This window comes from Dermochelys coriacea, chromosome 25 (assembly GCF_009764565.3).
Source record: "Dermochelys coriacea isolate rDerCor1 chromosome 25, rDerCor1.pri.v4, whole genome shotgun sequence".
NCBI classification, from domain to species: domain Eukaryota; kingdom Metazoa; phylum Chordata; order Testudines; family Dermochelyidae; genus Dermochelys; species Dermochelys coriacea.
The window spans coordinates 15737831-15754856 of NC_050092.1; the positions used below are offsets into that span (position 1 = coordinate 15737831).

General features: G+C 46.1%; 1 protein-coding gene across 1 annotated transcript; it reads right to left on the reverse strand.

The window, feature by feature from the left end:
* Nucleotides 1–4626: 4626 nt before the first annotated feature.
* On the reverse strand, nt 4627–16163 carry USE1 (unconventional SNARE in the ER 1). Its single transcript, XM_038383688.2, has 8 exons — nt 16008–16163; nt 10196–10245; nt 9274–9352; nt 8608–8760; nt 8006–8024; nt 7146–7176; nt 6693–6855; nt 4627–6137 (listed from the first exon to the last, which is right to left on the reverse strand). The coding sequence occupies exons 1-8, from the start codon at nt 16107–16109 to the stop codon at nt 5955–5957; spliced, it is 780 nt and encodes a 259-aa protein (XP_038239616.1). The 5' UTR covers nt 16110–16163; the 3' UTR covers nt 4627–5954.
* Between the last annotated feature and the right edge of the window lie 863 nt (nt 16164–17026).

Consider the following 17026-nt stretch of genomic DNA (forward strand, 5'->3'; position numbering starts at 1 on the left):
CTGTCGCCTTACGTACTAAGGAAAGAAGCCCGGTGTTTTACTGTTAACAGAGGAAATGCTGCCAAATCATTCTGGACAATCCCATTGTTGCATTAGCAAATATAGCCTTCACTCAAGGTGAAAATGACAGAGGGCACCACCCATTGAATGGAATCAAAGAAGCTAGAGAGGGAAGAGATCAAGGAAGTTACATCTAGTCTATTCCCTACTGTAGGACTGGCCTTCTTGTATCTTTATTAGTGCTTTCTCCAGCCTGGTTTTAAAATGTCACAAATGATGGTGCAATATTCAGTCTAAGTTCCATTGAATTCCTCCTTTGTTCTAATGTAATTTTTTCTATTTATACTGATTTAAATTTTTGCTCACTGAGAGCAGATAGGTGGCACAGCAAACTGCAGTGTAACACAAACACCAAAGTACAAGACATACCAGACCACACACAGTTTCTAGCTAGGATGCCTTAATATCCAGAGGTTTGTTCCACAGCTAAGGACGCACACAAGCATGCACAGACACTCAAGTGTCTTAGCAAACACTAAACCCCAGACACATCTAATCCACCTCTTGCATGAGGTGTTTTATTTTCTGTTTCCATTACTGTTCTCACCTCCACCTTCTTTTGCCCATCTGGGTTGCTGTCCCCTATGGAATTATCACCACAAGATACCTTTCATAGGGGGCTCAAATCCATCAATCCAGGCAGTACATCTCCCCTGGCCATCACTTACAGTGCCAAAAAAGCACTGGTGTTATTATCTGGAATGCAGTACTAGTCACAAAATGCTGGATGTTTTCCAGACCCAGAAGAGGACCCCATCGGTGCTCCAGAGAGCTCGAAGTCAGAGAAAGGGTGGGAGGAGGGCTATGCAGTGTAAACAGAATGGGCAGGGGGACAACCTCTAATGGAAAACTGCTAGTGTGCCAGTTTTTTCAAATTGTTTACTACACAGAGGCTCCCCAGCTGCCCACCTACCTGCCAGTCATTGGCTAATCTTGGCTGTTTGTGCTTCCAGAGAGGTGAGGCAGATGCCTCAGCACCGGAGTCTCCTCTCAGGAACGTGAAGTTTGTTCAGCCTAAACATTCTCCAGTTCCAGATTTATTGTTCATGTCCTAGAGCCAAATGGCGTTAGAGACAAAACAATGGGATAAACACCAGACAATATGTCCAGGGGGAAAACAAAACGGCAGCAGAAACCATGAAGCAGCTAAACAAAGAGAGAATGCTACACCACAGGGCCCCTTCCATAAAGATTTTCCTTTGTTTTGCCAAGTTCTCTGGCTCTCCCAGGTGTGGATCTAACCAGAGATTGTTGTATTTATCTATAGAGTATGGGGGGTTTATGTAGGGCTGAACTGTGGTTTTCTATAACACTAGCAAATGATCTTGGGACAAACCAGCTCTAGATTGGCAAAGGGAATCCCTCTAACTCTGAGGCAAAGTAGCAGCTATCACTTTCCTCTGCACCCCAACTTCAACTGTAAACATGGTGGCAGCTTAACAAGGGAACTAATTCCTATTAAACCTCTGAAAATGCTTTTTTTTAGCTGCTCTCCTTGCATTAAGATCCCATTGTTGAATCTGGACTTCTGATTCTACTCCAACTGAGGTTCAATTTCCCTCCTCCATTGGGGATTTACTGTCTAATGTGTGAAGCCTGATTCAGCCACATTTATTTTTACAGGGTTCCTGCCCACACCTTCCTTCTTGGTCTATTTCTGCCGTAATTCAGGTGTCACAGGGATGCTCAGCATCTGCTCCACATACAAGTAAGATTTCATCACCAGCTAGGGAGTGCAGGATTGTGGGATGCTGTAGAAATACAGAGTCCATCGGATGAGTTACAGCACTTTGCAGCAACCAACAGCCCATGCATGATATCACTGCTTCTGCAGGTTGTTGGCTTCTTGCTAGAATGAAATGGAACTAATGCGTGTAGATCATTAGACATTGGAGGGATGCAATGCCACAGTACCGCATTCAAGACTTGTGAGCAGTAAACTATGCTCTAACCCCATCCCTTTTATGAGCTGCTAGAGTAACATTGTAATAGACTGATAGAATCTAAACATTTTTTTTGTAGGAGATAAAGGGATGAACTGATAAGTATTATGCAGGGTATGGCCAGTCCCGTGGAAGGAAGGGAGCCTACATTTTGTGAGATGCTGCTGTTCAATGCACATAAATAGCCTTCACTCCTGTGTCATTCACTTTCCTCCTTTTGTTATGACCCCTTTGACGTGGCATCCTAAAATCAACAAAGCATCTGGTGTTGGGGGTCATATTTTCTCTCCAACTCGATGCTGAGGGCTCCAGCAGCATGTTGTCCCAACTTACACTAGGAAATAGCCCCTTTGCATCCCACTCCTCTGTCATACTGCCACAGTTGAGATGGGATTCCAAAAGAAAAGGCACTTCTCTAGCAGTTGAAAAGCAATGAAGAATGAAGCCTCACCGGTGTGAGGTATTATCCTGTATTTACAATGGCGGCAGAATAGGGAAGGGACTTGCCCAGAGCTACGTGGTGAGCGAATGGCAGAGCCAAAAATAGAACTTTAGGCTCCTGTCTGTTGCTTTCACCATTTGACAAACTGCTCCTGCTGGCCCCAATTTTGGCAGGGTGGACACAGCCCATGAGGTCTAGTACACAGAACCTTTGTATGGCATAGCCAATGGAAAACACCCAGGACTAGCTAACTGCTTTACCAGCCAGCCCTGGGAACCATTGTGTACAATGCTCACCTCTTGCTGTCTGTGGACCTGCTGACACCTACAGACCATTCACCCTAAGAAATCCACTAAACCATCTGCTCCAGCTGTGGCCTGAGGACATGGCTCTGAAACAGACATTAAAAAAGTCTCCACCAAGGGTTGCTGCCAACAGAGCTCAGACTGATTCACAGCCACTGTTGCTGCCAGGCCTGGAGGCTGCTGTGCTTATTGGCCTGACATGACCCAGGTCTCTAACAAAGGTTTTCACTTTACTGCCTGAGAGGAGGTAGCCTGCCAAAACACCCAGCCTCTCCTGAAGAGAGAGACAGACCTGTGTCTGACAAATGCATCTCATTAGGACTTCCCACTGCCTTGGAGAAATCAATAAATTCTCCATTAACTGCCTTTGCTACCCTGTCTGTGACCAGGCCTCCTTAGAGTCTCCTGCTACAGAATGGGGCCGAGAGTCAAAGCAGTAGCTTATGAACAACAGTCCTTGCATCAGTCCTGAGTAAAATCATCATTCTGCCTATAAACTGTACCAAGGGCTTGTCTCTAGTCTGAATTTTTTACTTAGCAGGTGCAGGGAGTCTGGAACTTCTGGACTAGAAATCTTTCCTCATGGGTCAGTCTTAAGAGCTATAGACTGTGACTTGGCTAAGAAATGACTGAACTGAGAATACTGTACCAGTCTACCACTATTTGAAAAGTGAAAAAACTTAGGAGAAAGGAATTATTTAGGGTGGAGCATGGGATGAATTGAGGAGATGGAGAGTTTAGGCTGAATATCAAGAAGAGGGCCCAATCCTGGCCAACGCTCTGCCCCTTTCCAGCACACTCAAGCAAAGAAAATGGGCCCTGAGAGCCCGTGGGGTGGAGGAATCCTCAGCTGAAACAGGATCTCTGGCTCCAGGCTCCCCCTCCTCTGAAGACTGCTGGCAGAAAACTCTACTGAGTTCTGGAACTAGTGGGATTATTGAATTATTCTGAAACAAATGAAGATCACAGCTGCCAATTAACACAACACAATGATCCTGCGAGGGGAGTTCAACAGGTAATGATCTTTCCCTTGGAGCAGAGATAACCAGCATCCCAACATAGTTCTAGAGGCATAGTATTTTGGGGAAAGAATAAAATAAGAGAACCTAATCGTGTGTGTTCACTCTAGAGCCCATGAAGAGTAAGTGTATCAGAGCTAGTTTTTGGGCCCCATTCCAGCAATAGGAGTTGCATTCTAAATGTAGCCCCCAGCAATTTCTAAAGGACAGAGTAAATTAAGGTAGAAGGTGAGGAAGCTTGTGTTCCTGAATTGGTTGAAGACCAGTGAAGACCAGTAGCTGGTGCTGGCTTGGGGAGCTAGATGAAGCTAGCAGGAGCAAACAATTATATACTAACATGTATATAAATGTGAAGGGGTAAATTGTTACAAGACAGATTTAATGTGTAGCAGTCCACACCCTTCAAACACACTGAACAATAAGTCTATGTACAGGTAGGACAGAGCCTTAGGGCACACCACTTGATACCAGCTGCCAACTAGGCATGGAGCCATTGATCACTACCCATTGAGCCCGACGATCTAGCCAGCTTTCTATCCACCTTATAGTCCATTCATCCAGCCCATACTACTTTAATTTGCTGGGAAGAATACTGGCAATGCATTACAAAGGCAGCTTATAAAGAATTAGGAAGATGCACTTTTCAGCTTTCCTCTGAGAGGCATCAGATGAAGGCAGGAGTTTGGAACAGTGACAGTTTTCTTACAACGTGAAGCGATAAAGGACGATTTGTGTGACATTACAAGGTACGCATTCTATTGTGGATGGGTTTGCTCTTAAATCTATATGATCTGCAGGAATATACATCACCCCAGAAGCTGCAATATAGTACTGTGAAACATTCACTTGCTATATAGAGAGAGAAAATGGCAGTTGCTTCTAATTATGAAAATCATATAATAATAAATAAGTCAAAGAGAAACCAATACAAACTTGTACAAAATAGACAGCAATATACAGAATATCAGCAGTAACAGTTTGTAATATGGAGTAGGTTTAAACTGAAGTGAAAGCAGGCACTTTGCAGTAGCGATGCTTTAAAAATTAGGGAAAGAGAGAGAGAGAGAGAATCTCACACCCTCTTTTTACAAGCAGGTTGGGTGGGATTACACCACTCTCATTTTCATCCAGTACAGCAAGCCAGCACTTCATCAAGAGCAGAATGTGGCTGAAAACTTCAGGGTATCTTCCACTAGAAAAGCAGTAAGAGTTAAGGAAGGCGAACATGCAAATAAACCCAGCTCAGAAGATACTGGCTGATTTTTTCCTTAAATAAATGCCTTATTTAAAGAGAGACCAACTTCCTTGACTCTCATTTTACAGTGAAGCAACAAGATGCATAGGCAGGCAGGGTCTGCAGTCTGAAGAGTACTTTGCATGTTCAGGGCTGAACAGCCACCATCAGCTGCTTCCTGAATAAAGGTAAATGACACGGTCTGTACTTTGGTTGCATGTTAGGGTTTGTGATTGTAAGAGGATATGAGCCGGTTTGTTCAGGCTTCCCAAACTAGATGCTTCCAACCTCTGTTTTCTCCCATAAATCCATGCTTCAGGAGACTTCCATGACCAGAGTCCAACAGGAAGGAAGGCAAGGTTGTGAAGTTAATTTTCCTTCTTGCCTACTCTGACCCAAGGGGGCCCACTCAATAACAATGCTCCTCCATACCTGCTACAGGCTGGTTACAAAGACAATTGCAGCAAGGGTCCTGTTAAAGTCAGTGGGTTTCTAAAGAGCAAATATGGTCTTTAATCCTTCAATTGTGTACTGTTCCAATGAAAGTAAACTCCCTTATAAAGGAATGATAGCATTTGCCTTAGCCACATCACAAGTGGATGGCAGATATCTACCAAGGCACCTGGAAGGATCTATTTCTAGGGATATTCCATTGGAAGTGCCATCTTTATTGCAGTTTCTTTCTCAAGAAAACAACCATATTAGTCAAACAAAGAGGATATTGAGGGACCCAACTTAGGAAGCTGTTCACAAGATGTCTCACCAACTCCAATAAGGGCACAAGGAAGGGATGAAGGACTAGGCCCCTGGTGACCCCCTTCAGGATATGACAGAGGTAGGTCACTGCTTACAGCGAGTGCTTGCCAAACTGGTCAAAGAGACTTGCTGGGAATGAGCAGAGTGTCATATACTGTCTAGCTTTCTACCTGTGGCTCCTGGAGGCTGTACACATTATCGGAGTTTAGGAAAAATTCTGATAAAGAGGATCATGCTAATAAAAATAAAACAAACTACAATTAACATTATCCAGAGCAGCCAGTTGACAGATTTCTTTGCATGCTGCTCAAGACGTTCAGATTCATCCTTCAGCTTCTCAAAGTTATGGTCCGCCATCCTGAGAGAGTGAGATAATGTCTAGGGAACAAAAAAGAGCAAGCTGTAAGAAAGATTTGATTGCAAGATGAGAAAGACGACATTTTAGTGCTCGTCATTGATTAAGCCAAGTTGTGTTGATGTAGCCTAAACAGTAGGAGCCATATTTCAACCATGGAGAAGAGATGATTGAGCAAGCTGTAAGTACTAAACCCCGCAGTTTTCAAACCTGAGTAGTTAAAGATAGGCCCCCTAAAGCCGTCTGTAGGCATCTGATTGTCAAAGGTGTCAAGTATCTGCAACTCCAACTGACCTCAGCAGGATCTGTGGGTGCTCAGCACCTGAGAGTCACACCACTTTTACATCAGGCATCCAGGTTTCAAAGATATGGCTATTGATTACAAAACTGAAGAATCTATAGTAAGGACCAGTTGCACTATGGAGGACGACAGGTCCTTCCAGCAAACTCCTGCCCGCTCCAGTCATATTTAGAATTAAGTTACAGATATTCCAGTTTACCCCAGATCTTGGCACATTAATGTTATGGATTGCAATACTGAGAATTTGAATAGTTTCTTGCACTGCAATCCGTGCTACCTGGTTATCTTGTTTAATAACGTTCTGTGCTGCCAGGGTGTTGTTTTTGAGACTGCGAGCCAAACTCAACATTTCTTCAGCCAGTTTCTCCTGCATGCTGCGATGATGCTGTAACACAGCATCCAGATCAGTTGCTGACTGCTTCTCTTCAGATGCAAGGCCTCTGCAGAGCACAAGGGAGGAAATGTAGGATTCATTGGGTGTTGTCATGGACTGTTCTCAGTGGTTTTTAGATCACCATTAGGTGATGTCAGAGTTGCGCTACAGCTCACAAATCTGATGGCAAGAGGATTCAGAGCATCAGTTTATTAAAACAGCTAATAAGAAACCACTTACGTTTGCTTCTTCAAATGGGCATTAAAACCTTTCTAGCTGAGTTAATAAAGTACATTCAGGAATCAAAGGCCCTTGCTTCCCCATCACAAAGTGTCAAAATATTAAACTATGACTTACTTCCGTTTCCTTAAATTTAGCTCCTCAGACTCTGGGGGGGAAAAAAAAAATTTGTATTTTAGCAGAAAATAAACCTCCAGGCCTGGATCTCTTGTGGAAAGCTGCTGAACCAGGAAACTAAGCAGGTATAATTGCAAAAAGAAAAGGAGGACTTGTGGCACCTTAGAGACTAACAAATTTATTTGAGCATAAGCTTTCGTGAGCTACAGCTCACTTCATCGGATGCTGGTATAATTGAAAACTGCAGAAACAAAACTAAAGACTCTGTAAGAGGTATGGGGTGCAGGGGAGAGAAGAGGTTTAAATATGTCTGGGTGTCTGCACCAGGTAACAAGGGTTTAGAAAGCCTTGCCTCCCAATGGGAGACAGACAAACATGTTCTAATGTCATGCAGAGTCATAGGTAACATTAAGAACATAAGAACGGCCATACTGGATCAGACCAAAGGTCCATCTAGCCCAGTATCCTGTCTTCTGACAGTGATCAATGCCAGATGCCCCAGAGGGAATGAACAGAACAGGTAATCATTAGTGATACATCCCCTGTCACCCATTCCCAGCTTCTGGCAAAAGCTTAGTTTGTTGCCTCTAGTCCTAAATGAGATTTGTAAACTGTTCAGGGCAGAGACTTCAACTATACAGAACCTAGCCCAATAGGTCCTTGATCCAAACTGGGAACTACTGCAATCTCAGTAACCAACCAGGCACTTAGTTTGTTTATGTAGTGGTTCACAAGAAGAGTTCCAGGCTAGCAAAAAAACAGAGCATGCTCTGGATCATCAGGCAAGATTTGTCACCCCTTGTTCTTCCCCTTCCTCCTCCCCACATACATTCCAGCCATCTACTTCGATATAAACTTACCATTGACAGACAAGGGATCCTGGAGAGACAGAGGAGAGGAGAGAGAAACACAGTAAGATTACACATGGGCAGATGAAGTGACCTGCAGCCTTGCATCAAGCAACCCCGGTGCCCTAGAGTATCCTCTGTTCCCAACATTTCTGATCAGAAACTCCAACACCATGAAGCAGGGGCTGGCTCTCCAAGAGGCCAGCACAAGAGGTGGAGAGAGCCCAGGCTCATAATTGTAGCTCAGTCCTCTGAAGGGCAGCACAGAATCATAGAACTGGAAGGGACCTCAAGAGGTCATCTCGTCCAGTCCCCTGCACTCATGCTCCCAGCTGAATCTGTGCTCTCCCAGGGAGAGGGCTGGTTGTAACCTCTGTACACGGGGCCTCAAAGTATGGTACTTTAAAATGTTCTTGAGATTCCATTTCACCAGAGGCTACACGATGCCCCTTGGCTCTGCTCCTATCCCCATGCTGGAACTAGATGGCTGAGCACTGCTACTAGGCAGGGTCACTTCCAGGTTGGAAGGGGAGTGCCAGGGCAGCAGCTGGCTGAGGCAGCAGATCCCTATTGAATTAGTGGTAGCGAAAGGCCAGCAGCAGAACGTAACTTACTGTACCAAGCAGCTCACTCCTCATCTTGCCGGTGTAGCGAGCCTTTGTCTGCAGATGAACCATTTTAGTAGCTGGAGTTCGCTCTTTGGTTGTAGTGGGAGTTCGGCCGGGAGCCAGGAACTGATTTGCCAGGGCCTTTTCTGCAGACGATGACTATAAAGAGAGGGCCAAATTAATCTTGTGCTCTGCAGAGAAGGCTAGAGAATAACCAGGGAGCTCTTCTGCTGCTACTTCCCACAGAATGGAGGGTGAGTGAGAGGGCATGACAGCACAGACTCAATCCAGTCTAACTGCAGCACAGCTCTTCAGTAGTCCATTGCTCAGTAGACATATGCAGCACTGTACAAAGGGAAAACGATGCTGAACAATGACAGCCTTCCCCCAGAAGCTCTCAGCTCAAAGGTGAAGGGGACACCATAAACCATAGAAGAAACATTTGTCTTCTTGGTGGTTCTCTGAGGGGTGGGGAGAAAGTTTATAACTCTAAATATCAACCCCTTACATTTAACAGACAAGTTCCCAAGACACATCACTCGTGATTCTGAGAGAACGATTGTGCGTGGGTGCACTAAGACACCTGTTTATTGCTTTGAGATGTGGTGCAGACAGACAGACAAAAAACCAAACGCTCAGTAAGTCACTTCAGGCTGGACAGAAGATTCTTACCAATTTTTCAGCTTCTAACATTCCCTTTAAGAAGTCCACTTTGCGGGAGTATTCATTCAGCAGTTCAGGGGCAGGCTTGCTGCAAGAGTCAAAAGAAACCATGAAAGCCAGAAGAGTCAGTATTTCCGATTGCAAGTATTTCAGAAAGTTACATGCACGTGGAACAGTCAAGAGATTAAGCAGCATTTTCCAGCAGAAACAGCTTAGAGCTTGGGTCACCCTCACTCGTAATTTCTGAAGGACAAGAGATTGACCTGGGCAGAACGATCAAGTATCACCTCTAGAAGTGACCTCTCTAGAACAGGGCTGAAATGCAGCAGCTCGGAATGGTGAGTGGGGAGGGGTTGTAGCTTGCTGTGCTGCTGCTGAGGTTGCACCTTTTCTGGTGACACTTGCATGTGTTTCCATGGGGATGACAGAGTGCCGGGGAGGCACGTGAGAGCAGCAACGGTGTTGCAGACTACTGGCGCGCCTGGGAAACATTGGAGGCTTTTTCGTTTAAATTGCCCAATACGACATTTTGACACTTCTACACTACCTATCTGGCTTGTCTGAATAGACTGTTCAGGGCTTTGGGGCTGGGACCATGTCTTTCTGTAGGTTTGTGCAGCGCAGTGGGGCTCAGGTCATAAATGGGGCGTTTGAGTGCTCCTGCAACGAAAGGGGAACAGTAGTCCCGGAGTGGTCTTTACCAATATTCACACCCCCTCCCATCAGCAAAAAAACCCAGCAGAGCTAAGTGAGCTCTAGGGCTATAACTACAAAGGGCATCCCCTAAGCACAAACCATTCTGCTATCCTCACAATCCTGAGTGTCCCACAGCTTCAGTGTTCCTGAGTTGTGCCTATTTCCCACCTAAGACGTTACTTGAAAAACACCACACATGATTTCCTTCCAACCTCTGTCTCAGACAGCATCTCACCTTGAGTGTTTCTTTAATGCAAGGAGCATCTCTTCAAGAGCACCTACATACTAAAAAAAAACCCAGACAGTTGTAAGAGTTAGGATTAACAGGAAGCAGTGTGACAAATGCTAAAGGTAGTGCAGATATAAAGCACTAATGATAATGAGGATTGTCATTGTTTTCAAAGGAAGCATTGTCCAATATTGTTTTTACCTGGGTTAACGTGGCTTGTTTTTAAAAGCCAGCTGTACGAAGTTATATCTGATTCTCACACATACACACTCTTTAGAGTCTGCATCTTACAATCTTAATGAGAGGATCATCACCGGGAGACAGGTTAAGGAAATGCAGAGTCTAGAAGCCTGATCTTATCAATGGCACTTATGAATTAATAAAACTAAGTAGTGTGGGCTACTCCCAGCATCTCTTCCCCCACCCTCCAACTAATAGCAGGCTGACAAGGCATACAACTAGACTCTCAAACCAAAATTTCCTTCCAACAAATGGAAATAAGCCTCCAAGAACAGCAACCATCAGCTTGAAATCTAAGATGCAAAAACCAAGTTAGCAAGTTTCAGATGCTATACCTGCCCTTGAGGCTCCCTGCCAACTTCTGTGATTTCACAATATTTTTTTTTACAGAAGAGTTTCTCCTCCACTATTGCAGTGCTGAAGACACATACTGACCAGAGGGGTGAAAACAAACTGACTGCACCAACATATACAGTGTTGGAGAAAGTAAATAAGGAAGTGTTATTTACTCCTTCTCATAACACAAGAACTAGGGGTCATCAAATGAAATGAACAGGCAGCAGGTTTAAAACAAACACAAGGAAGTACTTCTTCACACAATGCACAGTCAACCTGTGGAATTCTTTGCCAGAGGATGTTGTGAAGGTGAAGACTATAATGGCTCAAAAAAGAACTAGATAAATTCATGGACGATAAGTCCATCAATGATTATTAGCCAAGATGGGCAGGGATGGCGCCCCTAGCCTCTGTTTGCCAGAGGCTGGGAGCGGGCAGCAGGGAATGGATCATTTAATGATTGCTTGTTCTGTTCATTCCCTCTGGTGCACCTAGCATTGGCCACTGTCAAAAGACAGGATACTGGCTTGGATGGACCTTTGGTCTGACCCAGTCTGGCTGTAATGTTCTTATGAAAGACTCCCAACATACATTGAAAATACTCTTTAATTTTTCAGATATAGTGACTATGTATAAGTAGTAATATTAGCAGGTACAAATATTTCAGACAGTGATTTTTTAAATTGGAAATGACCCTTTAGAATTCGACTCATGGAACTTGAAGCAAACTGGACTGGAATCCTGCTGTGAGGCTCTCTGGTTTCTGAGAGCTATAGTGCAGAATAACATGGTCCCTTCTGGTCTTGGAATCTGTGAATTCTGCAGCTTCATGTAAATTGGAAATGAGGGAGAGGAGTTACTAAATTAACTATAATAATGAAGTCAGTACAGAATTCCTTATTATTCACTTTTTATTGTGTCCAAGGTTTTACTGCCACACTTTTGCACTGAGTGTGCACACATGTATTGCATATATTGTGAACGCGGTCAGGGAAGGACACTGGAGATTTTGGCAACTGGGTAGAAGGCAGCTGAAGACTTTGGCACCCTGATGGTATGATAGGCAAAACTTAAGGGTTTTCACTTCAGGTTCCCATCCCAACCACCAGATGCTCCACTGAATAGTTTATTGAAGTCTAAAGGGACAACGGTCACAACATCTTCACTTCAGCAGGAATAAGGCATCTTTTCAGTAGATTTTAGGTACTGCAAGTTGGAGAAAGAACCTAAACAGAAAGGTCCTACTTCCAAGCAGCAGGACTGGGCTCTGCAACTCTCTGAACAGGCAAATGTCTGCCCTGCCAGCCCATAGCTAACCATCCATAGTCACTGAACTTTGTTTCCATAAACAGCCACCCACATGGCACAAGAAAGCTGCCAATAGGAAACCATCAGAACTGGGCAAATTAGACTGGATTAGTGAAGTGATGCCCATCTGGCTGCAGTCACCGTCCCATGAGGACACCATCGCATTACATTTCCTGCTGAGAGAGGCTCATGTCCAGTTTCCATCCAGTACATCCTATTAAAGTGCCCTTGTGGCAGCGATTGAACAGGAATTCACATGCCTGGAAGGAAACTGGCAAAGCAAACAAAACAAAAAACTGAGGCAACAAGGCCAATTACCAAGACAAGATCAAGTGGAAGAGACGCCCTTCCAAGAAACAGCTCTCTGGCTCCTAGGTGCAATGTTGAGACTACAGAGGAATAGCTGGCATGAGAGAAGCAATACCTGCACTGCTGGCTCGCAGAAGTCTCCTAACTACACTGACCCAGGTCAGAGTGTGGAATATGATCCAAGTTGTAAATAGATTGTTTTGAAGTTTATTCCCAAATCTTAAAGCTCCCTCTCAAAGGGAAATTCTAGCAACGGCCTGAATAGCATACATGTTCCCACAGCCGTCTGCTTTATTTATCACAACCACAGAAGCCATGGAGTGGTGCAGATTAATTTGTGGGTGTGTCTCATCTATCTGTAAGCCACAAAATTGCATCTCTAGGCAAAGGCTTTTGTTCCTTATGAAGTACCACATATCTACTTCAAACATGGATGCACACTGCAAAGCCTTGCTATACCACAAGCTACAGGATAAAAGTGGTATGACAGACAGCATAAACCAGAGGTTCCCCGATGCTATTTTGATACAGGTTCCTCAACTTCCATAGAGCAGCAAGATCTCTCCCCCCAGGCCAACAAAGGACTGACACGCAAGGGGTGGGTGCACATTAATTATACAGGCTACACACATAAGAATGGCCAGACTGGGTCAGACCAAAGGTCCATCCAGCCCAGTATCCTGTCTGCCAACAGTGGCCAATGCCAGGTCCCCTAGAGGGAGTGAACCTAACAGGTAATGATCAAGTGATCTCTCTCCTGCCATCCATCTCCACCCTCTGACAAACAGAGGCTAGGGACACCATTCTTTACCCATCCTGGCTAACAGCCATTAATGGACTTAATCTCCATGAATTTATCCAGTTCTCCTTTAAACCCTGTTATAGTCCTAGCCTTCACAACCTCCTCAGGTAAGGAGTTCCACAGGTTGACTGTGCGCTGAGTGAGGAAGAACTTCCTTTAATTTGTTTTAAACCTGCTACCCATTAATTTCATTTGGTGGCCCCTAGTTCTTATATTATGAGAACAAGTAGATAACTTTTCCTTATTCACTTTCTTCACACCACTCATGATTTTATATACCTCTATCATATCCCCCCTTAGTCTCCGCTTTTCTAAGTTGAAAATTCCTAGCCTCTTTAATCTCTCCTCATACGGGACCAGTTCCAAACCCCTAATCATTTTAGTTGCCCTTTTCGGAACCTTTTCTAATGCCAGTATATCTTTTTTGAGATGAGGGGACCGCATCAGTATGCAGTATTCAAGACGTGGGTGTACCACGGATTTATATAAGGGTAGTAAGATATTCTCAGTCTTATGATTCCTAACATCCAGTTTGCTTTTTGGACTGACATATTGGAATATTCTTGCTTACACTGGGGCAGAGAATTGCCTACTGCTCATATTCAACTTTTCTAGGAAATGTTGGGCAAGCTGTATCTAATTTCCCTCTCAGGGAAAACAAGATAGTACTTGGTTTTTGGAGAGCAAGCTTCCCCTAACTTTGAACCTCCATCTCCTCATATGAAAGCAGGTAGTCTGCCAATCACAACAGGGTTCTTATACAAGAAGAGGGATCCGCTACATGTGTGGAGTAAGGGTGACATCCAGTGGCCACAGCCAAGATGATTAAACAAAGATCCTTTAAATCCCTGCAGATTAATGTCTCCTTTCTTCACAAAAGTATAGTTCAGAGTAAATTAGACAATTCTGAAAGGCCATAATTCAATAAGTTTATGAAGGCCCAAGTGAAACACTATAGTGAAGCAAATCAAACAATCAATGATCTAACAAAAAAATCTGAGACACAAAGTGGGTGAGGTAATATCTTTTATTGGACCAATTTCAGTTGGAGAGATACACAAGCTAGAAGCTTCCCACACCTGAAGAAGAGCTCTGTGTAACGGCAAAAGCTTGTCTCTCTCACCAACAGAAGTTGGTCCAATAAAAGATATTACCGCACTCACCTTGTCTCGCTGATATCTTGGGACCAATACAACTAGAACACAGCATACATAAAAAAAATTCCTCAGATTTAACATAAAAATCTGACTAAATAAAGCTGAAGAAATTTCCAAGAGAAAACATGATGTGGTTTTAAATTCTGCTTCAATACTAAGTCCAAGGACACCTATATTAGATTTCATCTTAATAAAGCTGAACAGTATCTCTAAGTCAGAAAGACTGGGCTCTAGCCAAGGAAACCAAATACACCAGCCTACCCACAACCTGGACATTTCAGTCACAGAAGACTGATACTGTGGCAGGAAAAGAACATCTTCCAAGGAAACATCAGAGACCAGAAACATGAGATTGCTCTTACAGCCAACCAGACTCAAAGCAAGTTCTCTGCCAAAGAGTATCTCCTCCCAGTCACCACATAGTTTGCAGCTCCCAGGGTAACCACTACATTTAGAAGAGCATGTTAAGGTTTACGAAGAAGACTATATGCAAAAAAGAAAAGGAGTACTTGTGGCACCTTAGAGACTAACAGTGGAAAAACTGGTTTCAGAGTAGCAGCCGTGTTAGTCTGTATTCGCAAAAAGAAAAGGAGTACTTGTGGCACCTTAGAGACTAACAAATCTATTAGAGATCAAGCTTTCATGAGCTACAGCAAAACTGGATGCATCCGATGAAGCGAGCTGTAGCTCACGAAAGCTTATGCTCTAATAGATTTGTTAGTCTCTAAGGTGCCACAAGTCCTCCTTTTCTTTTTGCGAATACAGACTAACACGGCTGCTACTCTGAAGAAGACTGACATTCTGCTATTGCGTAGGCAAAGCGGTTCAAAGAAACAGCATCTGCATCCCTCTGAGAAGTCTGCAGACAAAATGGCTCATCAAGCTGCTTTGGTCACTTCATCAAACTAGGGCCTGCACACCACGAGGAAAAGGACCAGGTCCTGCTCCCAGCCTAAATAATGGGATAATCTAGCCAGGCAGAGCTGTGCTGCTACCGTCCCACTTGCAAAATCCAGTCATAGAACCACAGAATCTCAGGGTTGGAAGGGACCTCAGAAGGCATCGAGTCCAACCCCCTGCTCAAAGCAGGACCAATCCCCAACTAAATCATCCCAGCCAGGGCTTGGTCAAGCCGGGCCTTAAAAACCTCTAAGGAAGGAGTCCCACCCTCCATACTTGGTAAACTACTGCGGCAGCCATAACAGGGCGTCTAAAGCCGCGTTACGTTCCATGGGGACCCTCGGGAGAGAAAGAGCCAAGAGAACTTCCTGCGCTGCAGACCGGCCCCTGGCTCCGGAGGGTGCCCGGGCCGGGGGCGTTGGGCAGCAGCCAAGGCACCAGGGCGGGGCCGGGACGGGTTTTCGCCTTCGCTCGAGGGCGCAGGCAACAGAAGGTGCCAGGCCCCCTGCTCGCTGGGTCCGGGGACGGAGCCGGAGCCCCGCTGGCGGGAAAGCAGGGGGCACAGCCCGGGGTGGGACGGGGCGCGGCGCGACGCGACGCGACGCGGAGCCCCCTGTCCCCGGCTCGCGTACAGGGGAGAGGCAGCCCAGGGAGGGGTCTCCGCACCCCCGCCAGCGCCAGGGGCCAGCGCCACAGGGCGCGGCTGGAGACTGCCGGGGACGGCGCCTCCCGGCCGGGCCCCGGAACCCGCGCTCCCCCGCGGCACCTTCTCCAGCCGCCACTCGTCGGGCTCCCGCCTCTCGGCCGCCAGCGCCTCGCAGCGGCTCAGCAGCCGCAGCAGGTTCAGCTCCAGCCGAGTGGCCGCCATGGTTCCGACCCGGAACCGGAACCCGGCCCGCGAACCCTCCACTTCCGGGTCAGCGTAAACAGCCGCCGCGGCGTCCACGCGGCAGGGCCCCGCCCCCACGGACACGTCACCGGAGCTCCGGGCCCGGCCGGGCTCCCCCCGCGCGGCCCCAACACGACCCGCGGCGCGTGGCAGAGCCCGGCGCCCCCGCCCAGCCGGGCTGGCGCGGGACAGCCTGAGCGTTGCAGCCGGGGAGCGAGGCAGGCGGACGCGGGGCCCGCCCCGGGGCAGTACCCGGCGCGGTGCGCGGGGAGGGCGCGGCCGGCCGGGTCCGCTTGCGGCAGAGCTGCCGTGTCCTTTCTTTAACGGAGCGCCCCCCGCAGCTGGAGCATCGATAACTCAGGAGACATGAAACGACTTTGGAGCTGCCCGGGTCACGGAGGCTGGCACAGGGCATTGGCTACGTGCAGCCGGGAGGTGACACAGCTCAGGGCTAGTGGATTATGTGTGAAAGGCTTTATTATCCCACTAATACGGCCACCTGTAACACACCTCCCCGTGCCTGCACCCGTTAAAATTCCCGTCCCTCATGAGGGAAGGTAGTTAACGTCACAGGCCTTTCACACTGAAATCGGTTTAAAGTTGAGCTAGCGCCTGTGTTTCACTTAACCCGCTCCCAGGCACTTGCACAGGCCTGCTGTTTATGGTGACAAAACAGCTGCATAATTCTCCTACTTTTAGAGAAAATTCTTCTAAATTTCTCCTTAAAACATGTTTCTTCACTACCACCTTCAAACAATCCTCCACAGAGAAGTACCTAGGGTAGAAGACCCACTTGCTGTTGATCTCGTAGACTATCTGGGCGGTGTTGTCTGTCCACTCTAGCTTCGGTGTAGCTGTACAGTACTGAATACACTAGGAGGGGTCAGCCCATAACT